The sequence below is a fragment of the Rhinatrema bivittatum genome, chromosome 3 (genome assembly GCF_901001135.1).
Source record: "Rhinatrema bivittatum chromosome 3, aRhiBiv1.1, whole genome shotgun sequence".
NCBI classification, from domain to species: Eukaryota; Metazoa; Chordata; class Amphibia; order Gymnophiona; family Rhinatrematidae; genus Rhinatrema; species Rhinatrema bivittatum.
Window position 1 is genome coordinate 525,537,439 of NC_042617.1, and position 18,484 is coordinate 525,555,922.

At 45.9% G+C, this 18,484-nt stretch overlaps 1 protein-coding gene across 1 annotated transcript in view; it reads right to left on the reverse strand.

The window, feature by feature from the left end:
- Positions 1 to 11,330, reverse strand: part of GAREM2 (GRB2 associated regulator of MAPK1 subtype 2) — a 165,922-nt gene extending 154,592 nt beyond the window's left edge. The window contains exon 1 of the mRNA XM_029596903.1: positions 10,451 to 11,330. Within this exon, the coding sequence (XP_029452763.1) occupies positions 10,451 to 11,330 (880 nt within the window). The remainder of the gene's footprint in view (positions 1 to 10,450) is intronic.
- Between the last annotated feature and the right edge of the window lie 7,154 nt (positions 11,331 to 18,484).

Sequence of the window (18,484 nt, forward strand, 5' to 3'; positions counted from 1 at the left end):
TAAAACACTGGTTTTTCCTGCTTTGGTTTTTGTATATATTTTCTGAGCAGTAAATTCCTTTTCATTTGGAACAGACTCTGGGATCATTGCTTATTTTTGGAGAGTGGTTCTCTTTAGGACTCTACAGGTTACGTCTGTCCCCATCACAGAAACTATGTCCCCAACATTGCATCAAGTGGGTCAGTGTTCAGCAGTGTTTGGAAGGTGATCCCCTTGTAAGGGGGGTTGGGTAGCTTAACTTGTGACAGACAGAAATGAGTCCCTCAGGAGATATTCTGTTGAGGCAGTTCAGTTGTTGACATCCAAGTGGAACTAAACCAATGCACATAGTAATACAGTACTGTGATGTTACTGTAGGGATCCTGTCAGCTCCCTACTAGAATATAGTCAGGAAATACCATTAGTATGGGGAAAGACATAATAGTAACCTTGTGTGTTTATAGCCTCCCCTCCTCCCATGTGGAAGCTAGTAATGAATGCTTCCCTTTGGCTTATGGAGCCAGACCACCATTTTATTTTGTGGATTCCCCTGTTTGCTTTCACAGAAACAGAATGCCTTGTACTGTTCTCTAATTTTTTGATAAATTGATTTTCTGTCTACATGGAGTCTTTTATTTGGATATGAGTTTCTTTCCACTCTCCCAATCCCTTTTATATGGGTGAATTAATTTATTTCAATTTGGAGTGCCCAGTAACTTGGGACTCGGTTAAACTAGTTTAATTTCTGCTTTATAGTCAAATGGGATATGCTCCCTTCTTGCACAAGGAACCTGAGATCATGAAGATCCAAGAAGTGGATGACTTTCAGCCATCCTGAGAGGAAGAAGGAGAAAGACGAGAGAGGCAAGGAGTTTGAACCCCATTCTGGGCCCAAAAATATCTACTTGAGATTGGGAGAAGAGGAGTAAAGGGTATCACCCTGATACTGAAAAGGAGAGAAGGAAAATGACTTGTGCCATTCGGGTACAATGAGGAGATTGAGGAGTAAGAGGAGACAGCATGGAGGAGGGAGGAGATAAATGACTGTTAATATGAATTCCATCTTGGAAACTTCACCTACATTGGGAAGGAAGCCATCAACTTGCCTTACGTCCATGGGAAGGAAGAAATCAGTAACTTAAAGAACTAAGGCCTGGATTTTCCATTCTCGCAGAGAATAGTGAATCTAGCAGTAATGGGGGGTGGGCCTGTGAAAGCTGGTAGCAATCGCACCACCGCAGTGTTATCGCTGCCTCGCACCCAATAGCGCCACTGTGAAAGGTGGTGCTATTGGGCGTGCTACTGGCGGTGATAACGTGTCTTACCTTATTGCCGCCAGCGAAGATACCTCCCCTCCCCGCCCTGACTCCACCCCCGGCAAGCGGATAGGCAAGCGATAGGCTTAGAAAATGACCCCCTAAATCAATTGGCTTTACCATCCTAAGCTTTATTTAAGGCTGTAAGAAATCACAAATTTATTTGGAAGTATTTTTACTATCTAAAAGTGAACTAAGCAGCTGTAAAGAACTTTATTTAATTACTTACAACCCATCAGTTAAAAGTATTCTTAGAAACAATCCAAAGCTTTCAGCATGTTTCCTTGTTTGATGGCTTTAATGCTCATCTATGCTGTTACCATCACTGCTGTGCTTAAGAACTTTAAATTGGGAACTGAGTGAATGCAATGCGAAGGGCCTTGAAAGAGATCTTTTCATGCATGCAGGAAACCCTGGGACTGCATCATTTTGCATGATAAAAGTATTTCACCTAAAATATAAATTTGAGATATGGCCTTTGGAACTATTATCCGGGTTCAACCATCACAGGGGTTACATTACTGTAAACTGTAGAAGAGTAGGGAGAATTCCTATGTGATTAGCTGCTGAAGGATCCAATTCATATAAATAGCCCATCACAACATTAAGGGTCAGCACAATCCATTGCCCTCCGAACCTGCAGGGATCCTTGTTCATATAATTCCTGCATAAGCAATAGAAATAACCGTATCCTTGTCAAGATGGTCTATCAGAACATAATAACAACAATTATCTTCTACTCTCAGGCACATTTTCTGAATTGCATGTATTAATGCTAAAACATTCTTCTGTCTTAATCCATTATAAATAATTTGAGTATATTTCTTACAATTCTAAACAGGCAAAATGCACACTATTTAGGTTTCATTACTCACCTTTCCAAATCCAAGCTCAAGGAAAGCTATAATCAGTAAAGCAGGTATTTCCCTGCCCCAGAGGGCTTACAATCTAACTTTCAAGCCGATACAGAACGGCCGAGAGCACCGTTTAGCCCCTGTTTGGCTGCGTATTTTAGACACGCTATTATTACCCCTTATATTGTAAGTGATAGTGATATTAAGGTGGAGGCCCTGAAAATTAAACAAACCAAAACTTCTTTAAAAAAAAAAATTAAAAAAAATCTGGCGGGTTCGAAAACAGATGCTCAATTTTGCCAGCGTCCGTTTCCGAACCCGTGACTGTCAGCGGGTTCAAAAACTGACGCCGGTAAAATTAAGTGTCGGTTGTCAGACCCGCTGACAGCTGCCGCTTCCGCTAATAAGGAGGCGCTAGGGAAGCACCTTATTAGCACCGGCCCTAATTTAAATACTGTATTGCACGCCCAGGAGAGGTGCCTGGGCGCGCGTCGGGAGAGCGGGCGCTCAACACGGGTTTTTTTTTAATCGCCCTGTTTGTACCTTAGGCAATGGAGCATTTAGTGACTATCCCAAGGTTACAAGGAGAGTCAGTGTGAGAAATGGGATTTGAGTCCTGGCTTTAAAATGAAAATAAACTGACTTTATTAAACTTCTCCCAAGAAGATCTACAGAGCTAAATATTTATATTTATAACAGTGATCACTAAACAACTTAACATGCATGCAAAGTTGATGGATGTACTGCTTATTTATGTATTCAGAATGTGAAATCACCATGCCAAGAGCTCAAGATGGTGCACATAAACATTTCTTTCCAGTTCATTTAAAATCATTCCTATACAATCACACAAAGCTTCTGCCCTACAGTTAAATCCTCATTAAATTCTATATATGCTTGAGCTGTTGGCAATTTATTTAACAAATTAATTTAGGGTGAGCAAAATAAAATTGTGTTATTTTAACCAAACCTTCAAATCTTTGTTTCTCAATACATCTCTTTCAAAGTGCTGGATACATATGTAATTATAAAACAGAACTGAATAAGTAGAACAAAATAGTCCCTCAATGAAATGGATGACAAACTAACTGCAATAAGTATCGTACCTTCAATGCCATCTCCTCAACAGTTTATCATGTATCCTCCTCATAATCCACCTATCCTAAACTGAATTAGTTGTCATAATGTTTATATACTCTAATTTATTGTAAAGCTAAATAATGTTTATCTATACTTATCTACTCTAAATTATTGTAAAGCCTGTTGCTACGTTACGTTACAATGTGAACCGAGGTGATGTTTTTGACGTGCCCCGGTATATAAAAAATTCTTAAATAAATAAATAATAAATCTATACTTTCTAACATTCTATACATTCTAACCTTCTTATAAGTAGCAGTAACTGTTCTTTATAAATAATTATATTAATTTCACTCATTTCTAACCCTTCTTATCTTATTCTTCAGTATCTTTCACACAGAAACTGTGAATGTAATCAGTTAAAGCTATTTTCAACCTGTATGCCAGCAGACGTGATCAAGAACTTGGAGGAAAGGTCCATAACACATTATTAACCAGGTAGACCAAAGAAAGCTATTGCTATCCTAGGGAGCAAGTAACAGAAAATAGGTCTATTTACGGGATCTGCTGAGTACTTGCCACTGTCAGAGACAAGATACTGGGTTTGATGGACTTTGGTCTGACCTAGCATGACATTTCTTATGTTCTTATGTACTATTAGAATTATCTCAGACTAGTCATGCAAGCAATTTTCAGCAATTACTCTATCCAAACCTAATGAAATGGTTTAGATTGAAGCTGGTATGCTTTGCTCTTCATTAAGGAGGTCATTTTCAAAGAGTTGCGCAGGAGCTGTGCACATAAAATTAGCAAATACCCATACAAGTAGCATGTGCGTGTGTATATGCTATTTTATACATTTTTGAGAGTACGTGCATACTTGCAGTATCATGTGGAAATGTTAACAGGGAGAAAAGAATGGTTTGTGGGTGTTCCAGTGTGAGGATCAGAAGGATGCACACAAATTGCTATTTTGTAAGCAGTATGCATGCATACATTACCAAACTTGTCTGTACACTTTTACACCCGCTAATTGACTTATGCATTTGAAATCATGTTTGTCTTTTGTCTGTAATTTTTAGGTGGGAGGTCTGATGAACTGGTGGGGATTCAGGGTGAAGTGCTGGAGGGTCTGGGTGAAGTGGTGGAGGTATCAGCAAACTGGTGATTTCAAGCACATGCACACGTATTTTCATACACATGCATGTGCATACTTTATAAAATACCTGCCTTTTTGTAAAATTCTTGGTTAATATTCACACATTGTACAGTTTTGTGCACAACATATATACATGTATTTTATAAAATGGATGCAGAGAATATGTGATTTTATGCATTACAAATGTATGCATGTACTGAGACATGTGTGCATTTAGGAGTAGAAATAAGCAGTATTTTATAAATTGTGCAGCTTCCTAAAGTAGCTCCCACCACATAGTTTATAAAATACTAGCATAAATCTCCACAGGCCCACTTACGCTCGCACTTTTCAAAGTTGGGCTGTATATGAATAGGCTACTGCACTAAATGGACATTTTGAAATATCTGTACATTAACATCAATGTCTATATGTGTGAATCTTTTTGTGGTGCCTATTGACATTTAAGTGTCATTGCTTTTGTGTGTGTTTTGGGATGATCTTTGACAGTACAAGTCCAAACATATTGAGGTCCATTTTGATATTTTGAGGCTGTCTGGCAAATGTTAATTTAGGTGATTCTTTTTAATATTTAGGGATTCTTACTGAATGTGTGTGTGTGTGGGGGGGGGGGTACATATTTTAAGAGTTCTGCTTGTTGAACTAGGCATATATTGACAGGGCTGATCATTTTGTCACCATTTTTTACATTGACTTTTGGTTTAACGACAGCTTTGAAGATGGCTTATCTATCTTAGGCCTGGATTCACCATTCTACCACAGAATGATGAAACCAGCGGAAATGGGGGCGGGCCTGCAAAAGCCGGCAGCCTTCGCACCACCACAGTGTCTTCGCTGCCGGCTTTCGCACCAAATTGCACCACCGTGAAAGGTGGTGCTATTCGGCGTGCTACTAGCGACGATAAGGTTACTAACCTTATTGCCGCCAGCGAAGACATCGCCGAGTCCGCCCCCTCGCCGCCCCGACTCCACCCCCAGCATGCTATCGCACGCGAAAAGGGACTTTTCGCTTGCGATAGAAGCTTATCGCACGCGATAAGCCTTCGAAAATGACCCCCTCAGACATTTACCCACTCCTGTTTATAGTTGCCCCTGATGCAGGCGGTTGGGTCTGCCGAAACATGAGCTTATGTCAGGCACTTTGAGCCTCTTTAGGTCATTGCAAAGGATTTCTGCGGCCTTCTTCCTTGAAAGTGCAAGAAAACTACAAGATAAGTGTTTCATGTCATTCATTTTTTTTCTTTTGAACAGAGTGGTTTGAGTTTGTTTGTAGAGGGTAGGAGACACACAGTTTGTATTTAACTTCATAATTATTATATCGGTTATCAATTTGATTCTGAAATACTCAACGGGGTTAGAACCGGCAAATGAATGATACGTAAGTTGTTTGAACTGATACTGCTTGTGGCCCATTGCATGGTGAGAGGCGGTGGATGCATACCTATTAGCACCTCACAATTCTGGTGCCGTGTTCTTTATGAATTTGTTTGGTTTTTTTTACTTGTTTTTGATATTTCTGTCATTTTGGTTTAAAAAAAACTTTGTATCCCTTTTTTTTTTTATTTATTAACATTTTGGATTTCAGTAGAGGGATATCTGCATCATTGTTGCTCAGGATTAGAACATCAACATGTATTCACTTAGACTTTTTTAGATTAAATATGCGGATGTGATCTGCACTTAGCTCTCTGTCCTGTGATGCCTCTTTCTGGGCTGCTCTGATTCTACTATCTGTCTTCACCTGCATTTAGTCCTTCTGTGAGATCAAAAACATTCTCCAGTAACAAGCTGTGATGCTACAAGTATAGCCCTGTGATTTCTGATAAATGCTAGCTCTACTAATAGGCATTTTATATAATTTTAGACTGAAAAAAATCAATCTTGAGTCCATAACCCAGAGGGATATTTTCAAAGGCATTTCTACAAGTAAAAGTGTTTTATCCACCGAAATGGATTCTTTGAATCTTGCCTACCCTCTCTGTGCATAAAAATATGCACATAGTGCCAGTGCATGTGTACTTTTATGTGCAAATGAGGCTTTCCTGGGGGCAGAGATAGCGGTTAGCACTTATGTGCATATGTGCACAGTTGCATGCACGCATGTATATGCATAATTTCACTGGAGAAAGGAGCCGCACAAATAGCAGGTACAAGTATGTACACTTACCTTTTTCCAATCCAATTTCAATAGAAAAGTTTTCCCTTTGAAAATTTACATAAAGTCTATTGGTAAAAAATATCCACAGCAATAACTAGTCTTCCATATGCAGAGTTGCTTACCTGTAACATGTGTTCTACAGGACAGCAGGATGTTAGTTCTCACATATGGGTGACATCATCAGGATGGAGCCCAATCACGGAACACTTTTGTCAAAGTTTCTAGAACTTTGACTGGCACCTACTGGGCATGCCCAGCATGGCACTAACCCTGCAGCCAGCAGGGGTCTCCCTTCAGTCTCATGTATAGTCCAAAAGCGTTGCGAAAAATAAACCAATAATCGCAAGCGTACCCAACTCGCGGGGTGGGCGGATGGGTTTCGTGAGGACTAACATCCTGCTGTCCTGTGAGAACACCTGTTACAGGTAAGCAACTCTGCTTTCTCACAGGACAAGCAGGAGGTTATTCACATATGGGTGAATAACAAGCTGAAGATGCCCGCGCATGTACCAAAAACACCCGAAGACGTGCAACAGGCACAACAACAGGGGTGGTCTTTTGGATAACGGGCAGCCTGAAAATCCCAGCGGGTTGTAGGACGGAAGTTTGGGTATTAAGCTGAGAATAGATTGCGCAGAACAGACTGGCCAAAAATAGAATCTTGTGCGCCAGCCTTGTCCAGGCAATAATGGGCTGCAAAGGTATGGAGAGAACTCCAAGTAGCAGCTTTGCAGATATCAGTAAGAGGTACAGAACGAAGGTGTGCTACCGACGTTGCCATTGCTCTAATGGAGTGCGCTTTAACACGTCCCTGAAGCGGAAGGCCTGCTTGTTGGTAGCAGAAGGAAATACAGTCCACCAGCCAGGAGGACAGGGTCTGCTTTCCCACCGGGATTCCCAGCTTAAGTTTATCAAAGGAGACAAAAAGCTGGGTAGACTTCCTATGGCCTGCAGTGCGTTCCAAATAAAAGGCCAGCGCACATTTGCAGTCCAAGGAATGGAGAGCCCGCTCACCAGGAAGTGAGTGGGGTTTTGGAAAGAAAGTAGGCAGAACTATGGATTGATTTAAATGAAACTCAGATACCACTTTCGGTAGAAATTTAGGATGAGTGAGAAGAACCACCCGATCATGAAGAAATTTTGTGTAAGGGGTAAGTAACCAGCACCTGTAGCTCACTGATCCTGTGAGTAGACGTCAACGCAAGAAGGAAATGGACCTTCCAAGTAAGATGTTGCAACTCACAGGAATGCAGAGGCTCAAACGGAGGTTGCATGAGTCGAGCTAATACCACATTAAGGTCCCAAGCTGGGGCCGGGGGATGGAGAGGGGGCTTGAGGTGAAGCAAGCCCTTCAAAAAGCACACCACCAGGGGCTGTATCGAAATAGAGACATCCCCTGTACCCCAGATGGTAGGTGGCCACCGCACTGACATGCAACCCTGATGGAGGAGTGTTTGTAAACCCAACTCCGAGAGGTGCAGAGGTAGTCCAAAAACTGAGTCATGGGGCAGGTAAAAGGGTCTAACGCCTTTGCAGTGCACCACAATGAGAATCTCTTCCATTTGGAATGGTAAGATTTTCTAATAGAAGTCTTTCGTGAAGCTAGCAGATCCTGAGATACAGAGTCTGAGAGATTGAGTGGCCGCAGAATTAACCTTTCAACATCCAAGCTGACAGTGACAAGGCCTGAAGGTTGGGATGGCGCAATTGTCCATTCCTCTGTGATATCAGGGATGGATCCTTGCCTAGGCGAATCTGTGGACGCACTGAGAGGTCTCAAAAGATGGGGATCCAGTAGGGGGCTATTAGAATCATTAGGCCCTTGTCTCTGCGTAGCTTCACGAGAGTCTTGCTGATGAGAGGAAGTGGTGGGTAGGCATAAAGGAGGCCCTTCGCCCAGGACAGGGTGAATGCATCCCGTGGTGGAGTTTGGCGACTGCGACATAGGGAGCAGAAGTTGTCCACCTTGTGATTGTGAAGCGACGCAAATAGGTCGATGCTCGGATACCCTCACTTCCGAAATATCCAGTCCGCCACCACGGGGTTGAGGGACCACTCGTGGGCCTGAAATGCTCGACTGAGATTGTCCGCTAAAACATTGTCCACACCCGCCAGGTAGGTCGCTCTCAGTAGCATGGCCTGAGATAGAGCAAAAGCCCAAATTTGTGTTACCTCCTGACATAGGAGGTAGGATCCGGTTCCTCCCTACTTGTTGATGTACCACATCGCTACCTGGTTGTCCATTTTGATTAGAATGGTTTTGTTGGACAAGCAATCCCGGAATGCGCAGAGAGCATATCTGATCGCTCGGAGCTCCAGAAAATTTATTTGATGCTGTGACTCCTCTGCCGACCAGGTTCCCTGAGTCTGCAGGTGGTTGACATGTGCTCCCCAACCTAGAGTGGAAGCATCGGTTGTTAAGATTATCTGAGGTTCTGGAGCTTGAAATGGTAGTCCTTTGACAAGGTGGGACTCTTAGATCTACCACGCCAATGAGAGGCGGAGCTGCCTGTGATATGGACAATGTTGGCCATTGAATGATGTGCCTGTGACCACTGGGATTTTAATGTCCACTGTGTTACTCTCATGGCCAAACGAGCCATTGGGGTAACATGGACCGAGGACGCCATATGTCCCAGCAAGACGAGCACATGATGAGCTGTCGTGGTTCAGCGAGACTGCACAGCATGCGCCAGCAATGCCAGCGTGTGAGCTCGGTCCCTGGGAAGAAAAGCCTTTGCCTGGATTATGTCAAGATCCGCTCTGATAAAGGAGAGGATTTGAGATGGAATCAGATGAGACTTCTGATAATTGATTAGAAATCCCAAGGATAGTAGCAGCTGCATCGTAAGATGGAGGGAGTGAAGAACCCTTTCCGGTGACCGAGCACTCAGCAACCAGTCGTCTAGATAAGGATAGATGTGAGTGCCTAGTCTTCTTAAGTATGTGGCTACTACTGCCAGGAATTTCGTGAAGACACGAGGGGCTGATGCAAGGCCAAATGGAAGTACCTGGTACTGGAAATGTTGGTCTCCGACAAGGAACCGGAGGTGCTTTCTGTAAGATGGGGTTATTGCTATGTGCATGTATGCGTCCTTGAGATCCAGAGAGCAAAGCCAATCCCCCTGTTGGAGCAGTGTAGTAAGGAGCCCAAGGTTACCATTCGCAACTTCTCTTTCCGAAGATGTTGTTTAGGGCCCGAAGGTCTAATATGGGGCGAATGCCTCCCATCTTTTTTGGTATTCAAAAATATCAGGAGTAGAAGCCGTGTCCCCTCTGGGGAAAGAGAAACTGGTTCTATGGCACTGCTTGTAGGAGGGAAGTTATTTCTCTTGCAGATGATGGGAGTGGTCGGAGGGAGGTCCACCCCGGCCGAGGTGGAGTGTCCGATGGGACGGAGAGGAAGTTTAGATGGTAACCTTGAGTTACGACCGACTGGACCCACCGGTCCGTGGTGACTTTTAGCCATATGGTGGTAAAGTGGCAGAGCTGGTCTCCGACTGGCAGAAATGGCAGAGGGGGAAGACAACATTCGCTCTAGCGGGAAGTCAAAATCCCGAGGCAGGAGTAGGTTGAGCAGGAGGTTGTGCCTTCTGAGCCCGTGTTTGCCGTGGTGGAAGCTTCTGGAACAGACAGGATGGAAGAGCTTGTGCTGGTGGAGGATAATATCTCTGGGCTTTGTTCGCTGGTCATTTTCATCTCCCGTCTAAACGGCCATTTGGAGGAAGTCGAAAACTCAGCATGAGCGGCCGAGAGCTGACGGAGTGTTTCGTTGTGATCCTTCAGCTGGGCCACCATCTCCTGGATCTTTTCTCCAAAAAGAGATTATCCCCTGTGTAGGGGAGATCAGCCAAATGATCTTGAACCTCCGGGCGGAGATCCGAGGACTTCAGCCAAGCCCAACGCTGGGCACTGATGCCAGCCGCTGATAATCGGGATGCAGTATCAAATACATCATACGCCGTCTTGACCTCATGCTTCCTGGCGTCGAAGCCTTTCTTAACTATAGAGTTCAGCTGATCTTGAAGCTGCTCTGGTAGGGACTCACCAAAGTCCTGTAATTGTTTGAAGAGATTCTGATTGTACTGGGTCATATATAATTGATACGACACAATTCGTGAAACGAGCATAGCTCCGTGGAACACTCTGCGCCCTAAAGTGTCGAGGAACTTCTGCTCCTTCCCGGGTGGTGCTGAAGAATGAGGTTTTGGACGCTTGGCCCTCTTCTGGGCGGACTCCACCACTACCGACTGATGCGCCAATTGCGTCTTTTGGAAGCCAGGCGATGGCTGCACCAGATAGATCGCATCTGTCTTGCGATTTACAGGAGGAACCGTCCCAGAATGCTCCCAGTTTCGCTGCGTCAAATCTAGCAGAACTTCATGGACGGGGACAGACATTATTTCCTTTGGAGGATCCAGGAACTGAAGTATCTCCAACATTTTATGCTTGGACTCCTCCTCTGTGTGCAGTGTAAAGGGAATAGTATCCGCCATCTCCTTGATGAAGCTAATGAAGGAGAGGTCTTCCGGCGGAGACTTGCGCCTTTCCTCCGGAGGTGACGGCTCTGATGGGACATTGGCCGAGTCTTGGGAATCTGATGTATCATCTGTCCAGGGATCATATGGCTGATCCCCCGCATCTATCGGTGGTCGTAGTGGCAGAAAAGGACCCCCTCCGGCCGGAGGGGGTCTTGGCACCGAAGGTATCGGTGCCAGCATTGATGGTCTCAGCCTTGGCACTGATAAATCCAGATCCAGCACTGGTGCCAGGTGAAGTGGCATTGATGGTATCGGTGACTTCGCCGGTCTCCTCGGCGCGGGCACTCCCGAAGGCCCCAGCCTCGACGCTTCCTCTTCATCCAATGAGAGCGGAATGGATGTCGATGGAGCCATGGGGATCAGAGATTTCCTCGGTGCCCCCGGCAGGGCACCGATGAGCACATCAAGCTTATCGAGGAGAGGGAGTAGCATCGGTGGCATCAGGCACCGGTGCTGGTGTCGGTGGTCTGGAGAGGCCCTGGACAGCCTGGACCACTGCCTCTTGCACCATCCGGTGCAATACCTCTCGGAATTCTGGAGTGGTGAACCTGAGGTCTGGAGTGGGAGGCATGGCAGGCAATGCCAGAGGGTCCACCGGTCCCGGTGGAGTCTCAGTGGCTGCGCCCACCAAAGGTGAGGGATACGTCGGTGTATCCGGCTTCGAGGAGGTTTTAGGCTCCTCAGCTCAGGTTTTCTTCTTTGGTGGCTCAAGACCCGACGATGACGCCACTGGTGTCCCTGAAGTCAATGGCATAGGCCTTCGATGCTTGTGCCGGTGCTTTTCTCGGTGCTCAGCCTTTCCTGACTCCAGCAATGAAGACAGGGACGCTGAAGACTGAGACACCGATCGGGACTCCTCGGCATCGGAGTGATGGCGTTGCTTCGCCGGGGACGGTGTCAATGGCGTCTGTGAAGATGGGCACTGAAATAAGAGCGTCATTTTTTCCAAACGTGCCCGACGGCCCTTCAGTCATTTGGGCACAATTGGTACACGTCTCCATGTCGTGCAATGAGCCGAGACATAATACACAGACCAAATGAGGGACTGTGATTGACATTGTCCTCGGACAGTTAGGGCACCAATGAAAACCCGTCGCCATCGTGGCTGTCAAAAACTTTAGGCTGGCTGCGGTCAGTGCCGAAAAGGCCTACACAGGTCCCCACCGGGAACCGACCAAAAAAACGGGACAAACTTACCCTATGGACGCGGCAATCGACGGCAGAGAAGGGAGAACCCTAGGGGGTATAAACTTTTGCAAGTTTTTAAACAAAAAATCCTGAGAAGAAAATTCCTGTCAGGAACTTGTGAAGAGCTCCAAAACTCCGTGTGGCCAAAGCTGCATGGAAAAAAAAGAGACTGAAGGGAGACCCCTGCTGGCTGCAGGGTTAGTGCCATTCTGGGCATGCCCAGTAGGTGCCAGTTGAAGTTCTAGAAACTTTGACAAAAATATTCCGTGATTGGGCTCCATCCTGATGATGTCACCCATATGTGAGGTCTACCATCCTGCTTGTCCTGTGAGAAAGGGAAAATCCCCAGGCTGAATGGGTTTCACCTAGATTTGTAGAAACATATTTTTTTTTCAGAATTTAGCACTTCCACTGATTAGAGCTCTAGAGAATCTTAGGGAACATCTGGACCTTCCTCATAGATTAATAGACACTGCTATTTTGCTAATTCATAAAAAAGGAAGAGGCACATTAGATTCAAAGGGGTAGATATTCTAAAGCCATTTAGATGGATAACTGAAAGTGCATCTTTAATTATAGGCATTTGGACTACTTTTCTTATTATTGGATTCTCTCTGTTGGGAAGCCCTAACTCTAATGTTTAAATAGTATCCTTCGAAGATACCTCCCTCCAAGCCATTCACTGTTGAAAGACTGTCGACTTTTCCCTTTGATTTAGTTTGAAAGCCGCTCTATCTCCTTTTTAAAGGTTATTGCCAGCAGCCTGGTTCCACCCTGCTTAAGGTGGAGGCCATCCCTTCGAAAAGACTCCCTCTTCCCCAAAAGGTTTCCCAGTTCCTTACAAAACTGAATTCCTCTTCCTTGCACCATCGTCTCATCCACACAGAGACTCCAGAGCTCTGCCTGCCTCTGGGGACCTGCACGTGGAACAGGTAGCATTTCAGAGAATGCTACCCTGCAGATTCTGGATTTCAGCTTTCTACCTAAGTGCCTAAATTTGGCTTTTTAAAAAACATTTAAAAAAGGGGGCTCTAGGACTGTGGACTTATGATTACACCTGTTACGATTCTGCTTGTGGGATAGGCCCACATGCAGCCTTTCACCTTTTTCCAGCCAGCTTACCTGCTCTCCCTGTGCTCCACGGCAGGGAGCCGCCGTTCTTCTTCCATCTCGCGGCCTGGAGGCCGCCCATGCCTTCCTTCTCGCATGGCGGGCCGTGCCACCGTGCTCCGCGGCGGGTCAGCTGCTGCTGCTGCTTCCTTCCTTGCGGCCAGGAGGCCGCTGACGTCTTCTCTCCTTCGCGGCTGGGAGCCGCCAATGTCAGCGCAGCCCCCCGCAGCTTGGAGCCACCGCTATTGTTCCTCCTTGCGGCCAGGAGGCCGCCGTCGCCGTTTCCATGTGGCCCGGAGGCCGCCGTTTTCTTTTAAGCGGCTGGAGCCGCTCTCTTTGGGACCTGCTCTGCAGCTGGAGCCGCTCCCAGCTTCTCTTCTGCGGCAGGAAGCCGCCTTCGATGCCTCGGGCCTACGCCTGCTTCACAGCATGGCTGCTGTCCCTGGTCCTGCCTCCTTCGTTCCATGTTTTGGTCTCTCGCCGGATCCCATGACCTTGTCTTCAGATGTCTTCGTCGTCCGACCCTCCTGATGTCCTTACCTTCAGATCTTCCTGAAGTCCTTGCCTTCTGATGTCCTGTCTCTCCTGAAGTCCGTCGTCTAGTTGTTCTGCCTCTCACAGCCTCCTCGTTGCTCTTGGTTGAGTGACCTGGGGGTCCGAGGTCCAGATGTCCAGATGTCTTTGATGTCTTATTCTCTAGTTCTCTCGACACCTCCATTATGCTCTTGACTGAGTGCCCTGGGGGATGAAGTCCAGATGTCCTGACATTCCAGACGTCTTCATGTCAAGTTCTCTTCATCTTCAGATCCTTTTGACATCTTCGTCTTCAGTTCTTTTGCTGTCAAGCATTCAGACCCTTTTTGGCTCCTTCATCAAAGAAGCCTTCAGACTCTTTGGCTCCCTCGTCAGGGTAGCCTTCTTCTTTATTTATTTTTATTTTTTTATTTTATTTATTTAAGGTTTTTATATACCGGCAATCATGAGAACATATCTTGCTGGTTTACATGAAACGGGAGTGCATTAAATACATCAAACTAGAACTGAGGTGACCGAAGGTACAGTTACAATTAACAAGGGTAGCAAAACTTGGTGAAGAGGAAGAAATAGGAAAGAATAAACTGGTTAAACGATATACAAGTCAAATTACAAGTTATGTGCAAATGGCATGATTAATGGCTGAATGTTTTAGAGGAGTCCTTGGATTGTGTCCTTGGATTGTGTCATTAATTGTGTCATTAAATTGTGTCTGGGAAAGCTTGCTTGAATAACCAAGTCTTAAGTCTTTTTCCTAAAAGTTAGGAGGCAGGGTTCTAGTCTGAGATCTGTGGGCAAGGAATTCCACAGAAGGGGGCCAGCTGTGGAGGTGGCGCGATCTCTTAGGGTAATGTGTCTAGTCGTTTTCGCAGGGGGAACTTGGAGTGTGCCTCTATAAACATCTCTGGTAGGTCTTGTCGAGTTGTATACTTGGAGAGGGAATTGAAGATCGAGGGAAGTGCATTGATGTATAGTTTTTGAAAATGATACATATGGCTTTGTACATGATACGGAAGTATACGGGTAGCCAATGTAGCTCTTTCAGGATGGGTGATATGTGGTCTCTTTTTCTTGTGCCTGTTAGTAGTCGGGCTGCTGAATTTTGCACCATCTGTAATGGTTGGAATAGGAAGAAGGCAGACCTAGCAATAGGGAATTGCAATAGTCTAATTTTGAAAAAATGACTGCCTGGATGATCGTTCTGAAGTCTTGAGCATGGAAGAGAGGTCTTATCCTTTTCAAAACCTGGAGTTTAAAGAAGCAGTCTTTGGTTGTTTTGTTGATGTGTGCCTTGAAGTTTAGCCGGTTATCCAATAACACTCCTAAGTCTCTAACTTGTGTGGTATGTAGGTTGGTAGGAAGAGCAATGTTAGGTGTATTGTTCTCAGGAGAGATGAGTAGGATTTCTGTCTTGGAGGAATTTAAGATGAGGTGAAGGCTGTTGAGTAGATGTTTGATTTTTTTGGTGGCATGATTCCCAGTAGTCAAGAGTTTTAGAGTATGAGTCTTTGATGGGGATGATGATTTGAATATCATCTGCGTATAGGAAGTACTTAGATTGAGGTCAGTGAGAAGTTGGCAGAGAGGAAGCAGGTAAATATTGAATAGAGTCGGAGATAATGAAGAACCTTGTGGGACTCCTATGGCCGAGTCAAATCTTGAGGATTCCTTGTTTTGGAGTTTAACTTTGTAACCTCTGTTATTGAGAAAGGTTTTGAACCAAGATAGGACGGTGCCGCAGATTCCTATGGACGACAACTGGTTTAGGAGGATGGCGTGGTTGACAGTGTCGAACGCTGCGGATAGGTCTAACAAGATCAATAGGAAAGAGTTTCCTTTGTCGAGGCCCAGTAATATATGGTCTGTCAGTGAGGTGAGGAGGGATTCTGTGCCTCGATTTTTTCGGAAGCCGTGTTGTGGTGTGAAGAGAAGATTGTTGTCTTCGATGAAATCTGAGAGTTGGGAGTTCACTAGTTTTTCCATGATCTTGGCGATGAATGGGAGGTTAGCTATGGGGCGGAAATTGTTAGGGTCCTTCGGGTCTAGGTTAGGTTTCTTTAGGAGCGGTGAGATTGAGGCCATTTTGAGATCATCTGGGAAGGTTCCTTGGGCTAGAGAGCAGTTGATGATATTTTTCAATGAGGTGGCTATTGTGTCTGGAACAGATAGAAGTAGTTTGGAGGGGATGTGGTCTGCAGGATGAGACGAAGGTTTCATTCTTCTCAGGATGGTTTGTATTTCCGTGGAAGAGACGGGTTCAAAGGTGTTTAAGCTGACGTTTTTGTGGGCAGGTTGTTGATATGTCTGGAGGTCGGCTGTATTGGGAGGCAGTTGTGTTAGGAGATTGGTGATTTTATCTTGGAAAAACTGAGCGAGTTCTTCCGCTTTGGGTTGTGCCATGTTGCCGGGGATTTCTCGCGGAATGGTTTGAGTGAGGCTGGAGACATAAGCGAAGAGGGCTTTGGCGTCAAAGACCAGGCTGTGAATCTTAGAAGCATAATAGTCTTTTTTTGATTTTGAAGTGAGGGATTTGTACTGGTATAGTGTGGATTTGTATGAAAAGATGGTGATGTCACAAGGGGTTTTGCGCCAAGTCGCTTCTTTTTTTCTTAAACTTTGTTTTAGTTTTCTGAGTTCATTAGTGAACCAAGGTTGTCTGTTGGATGCATTGGTGTGAGATTTTTTTGTAGTTGAAGGACAGAGCTTGTTGGCTATGTTTTCTGTTATGTTGTTCCAGGAGCGAATGGCAGTGTTCGGGTCGGTGAGGTCTAATAGGGGGAGCTGTGAGACCAATTGGTTGTTAAGGTCTTCTGGTGAGCATCGCCTCTTGTAGTGGAATGAAGGAGAGGGGATGTAGGGAGTGTTGGATTTTTTCAGCGTGAATGAAGTAGAGATGAGAGTGTGGTCTGACCATGGAACCTTTTTGTTCTTCAGATTGGATGTAGTCGTAATGCCCTTGTTGACGAAAATCAAGTCCAGAGTGTGACCCGCTTTGTGTGTGGGTTCGTTGACTAGTTGTTGGAATCCCATAGCAGACAGGGCTGTGATGAGTGTTACACAGCTGTTAGATGGTGAGGGATTGTCTATGTGCAGATTGAAATCTCCTAAAATGATTGCTGGAGTATCCAGGTTGATGAGCATGGTGGTGATTTCAAGGATGGGGGAGACATTGGATTCTAGGAGTCCCGGGGGGGCGTAGACAAGAAGGATTTGAAGATGTTGTGAGGTGAAGAAGCCGACTTCCAGTTTAGAGTTAGAGCTGAAAGGATGTTGGGAGAAGTTGAGGCTTTTTTTGGTAGCCAGAAGGATACCACCTCCTCTTTTTTTCAGTCTCGGGAGTGAAAAGAAATCATAGGTTTGTGTAGGTAGTTGGTTTATTAAAGCTGTATCTGAGGGCTTAAGCCATGTTTCGGTAACTGCACAGATATCTGGCTTGGCGTCGGTGAGATAATCATTGAAAATTAGGGATTTCTTCGTTAGAGATTGTGCATTGAAAAGAGAGAGTGAGAAGAGGGAGAGGCCTAGAAGCTGGGTGATTGGTGTAATCAAGATTGGGGTGAGGGTTTTTAAGTTATTGTGAAGGGCTCGTCTGGTAGATGTTCTTTTAGGTAGGAGGCGGTATTGTAGAGTTGGTATTGGAAGAGCAAGAGACATTGTGGATGGTTAGCTGGCTGGCGCAGAGTGTAGGCGGAAGGCAGATGGGAGGATAGGCTGGGATTAGGAGATAAATAATTGGTTGGTTAGTGCTCTGGAAGAACGCTGGAAGGTTGCTTGCTGAATGGGCGCAGACTGGTTGGTTGCTGAGTGCTTGCTGAGAGGGCGCAGACTGGATGCTTGCTGAGGGGGCGCAGACTGGTTGGTTGCTGAAAGGGTGCAGACTGGTTGCTTGCTGAGTGCTTGCTGAGTGGGCGCAGACTGGATGCTTGCTGAGAGGGCGCAGACTGGATGCTTGCTGAGTGCTTGCTGAGAGGGCGCAGACTGGATGCTTGCTGAGTGCTTGCTGAGAGGGCGCAGACTAAAGGGCGCAGACTGGTTGCTTGCTGAAAGGGTGCAGACTGGATGCTTGCTGAGTGCTTGCTGAGTGGGCGCAGACTGGATGCTTGCTGAGAGGGCGCAGACTGGATGCTTGCTGAGTGCTTGCTGATGAGTGCGCAGACTGGATGCTTGCTGAGTGCTTGCTGATGAGTGCGCAGACTGGATGCTTGCTGAGAGGGCGCAGACTGGATGCTTGCTGGGTGCTTGCTGAGAGGGTGCAGGATGGTTGATTACTTAGAGGGCGCTGTATGGGTGCTGGATGGTTGCTTGGCGGAAGAGAGCTGGAAGGACGTGAGCATGTTGGATGCTGGTTGAGCTCTAGTGCGGTATTGGTGTGAAAACTGCTCGGGGACGCAAGGGTCGAAACGAAGGGGCGAAACAAAGGGGCAGGCCCCTTTGTCGCGCTCCTTCGTGCGTGCGACGCCCGGCGCGCGACGCCAGGGAGAGTGGTGGTTTAAATACCCCGCCGGTCGCACCTGTGACGTCACCGCCGCGACGTTTTTTGTGGGCGGTTCGGGGCGAAGGCTCGC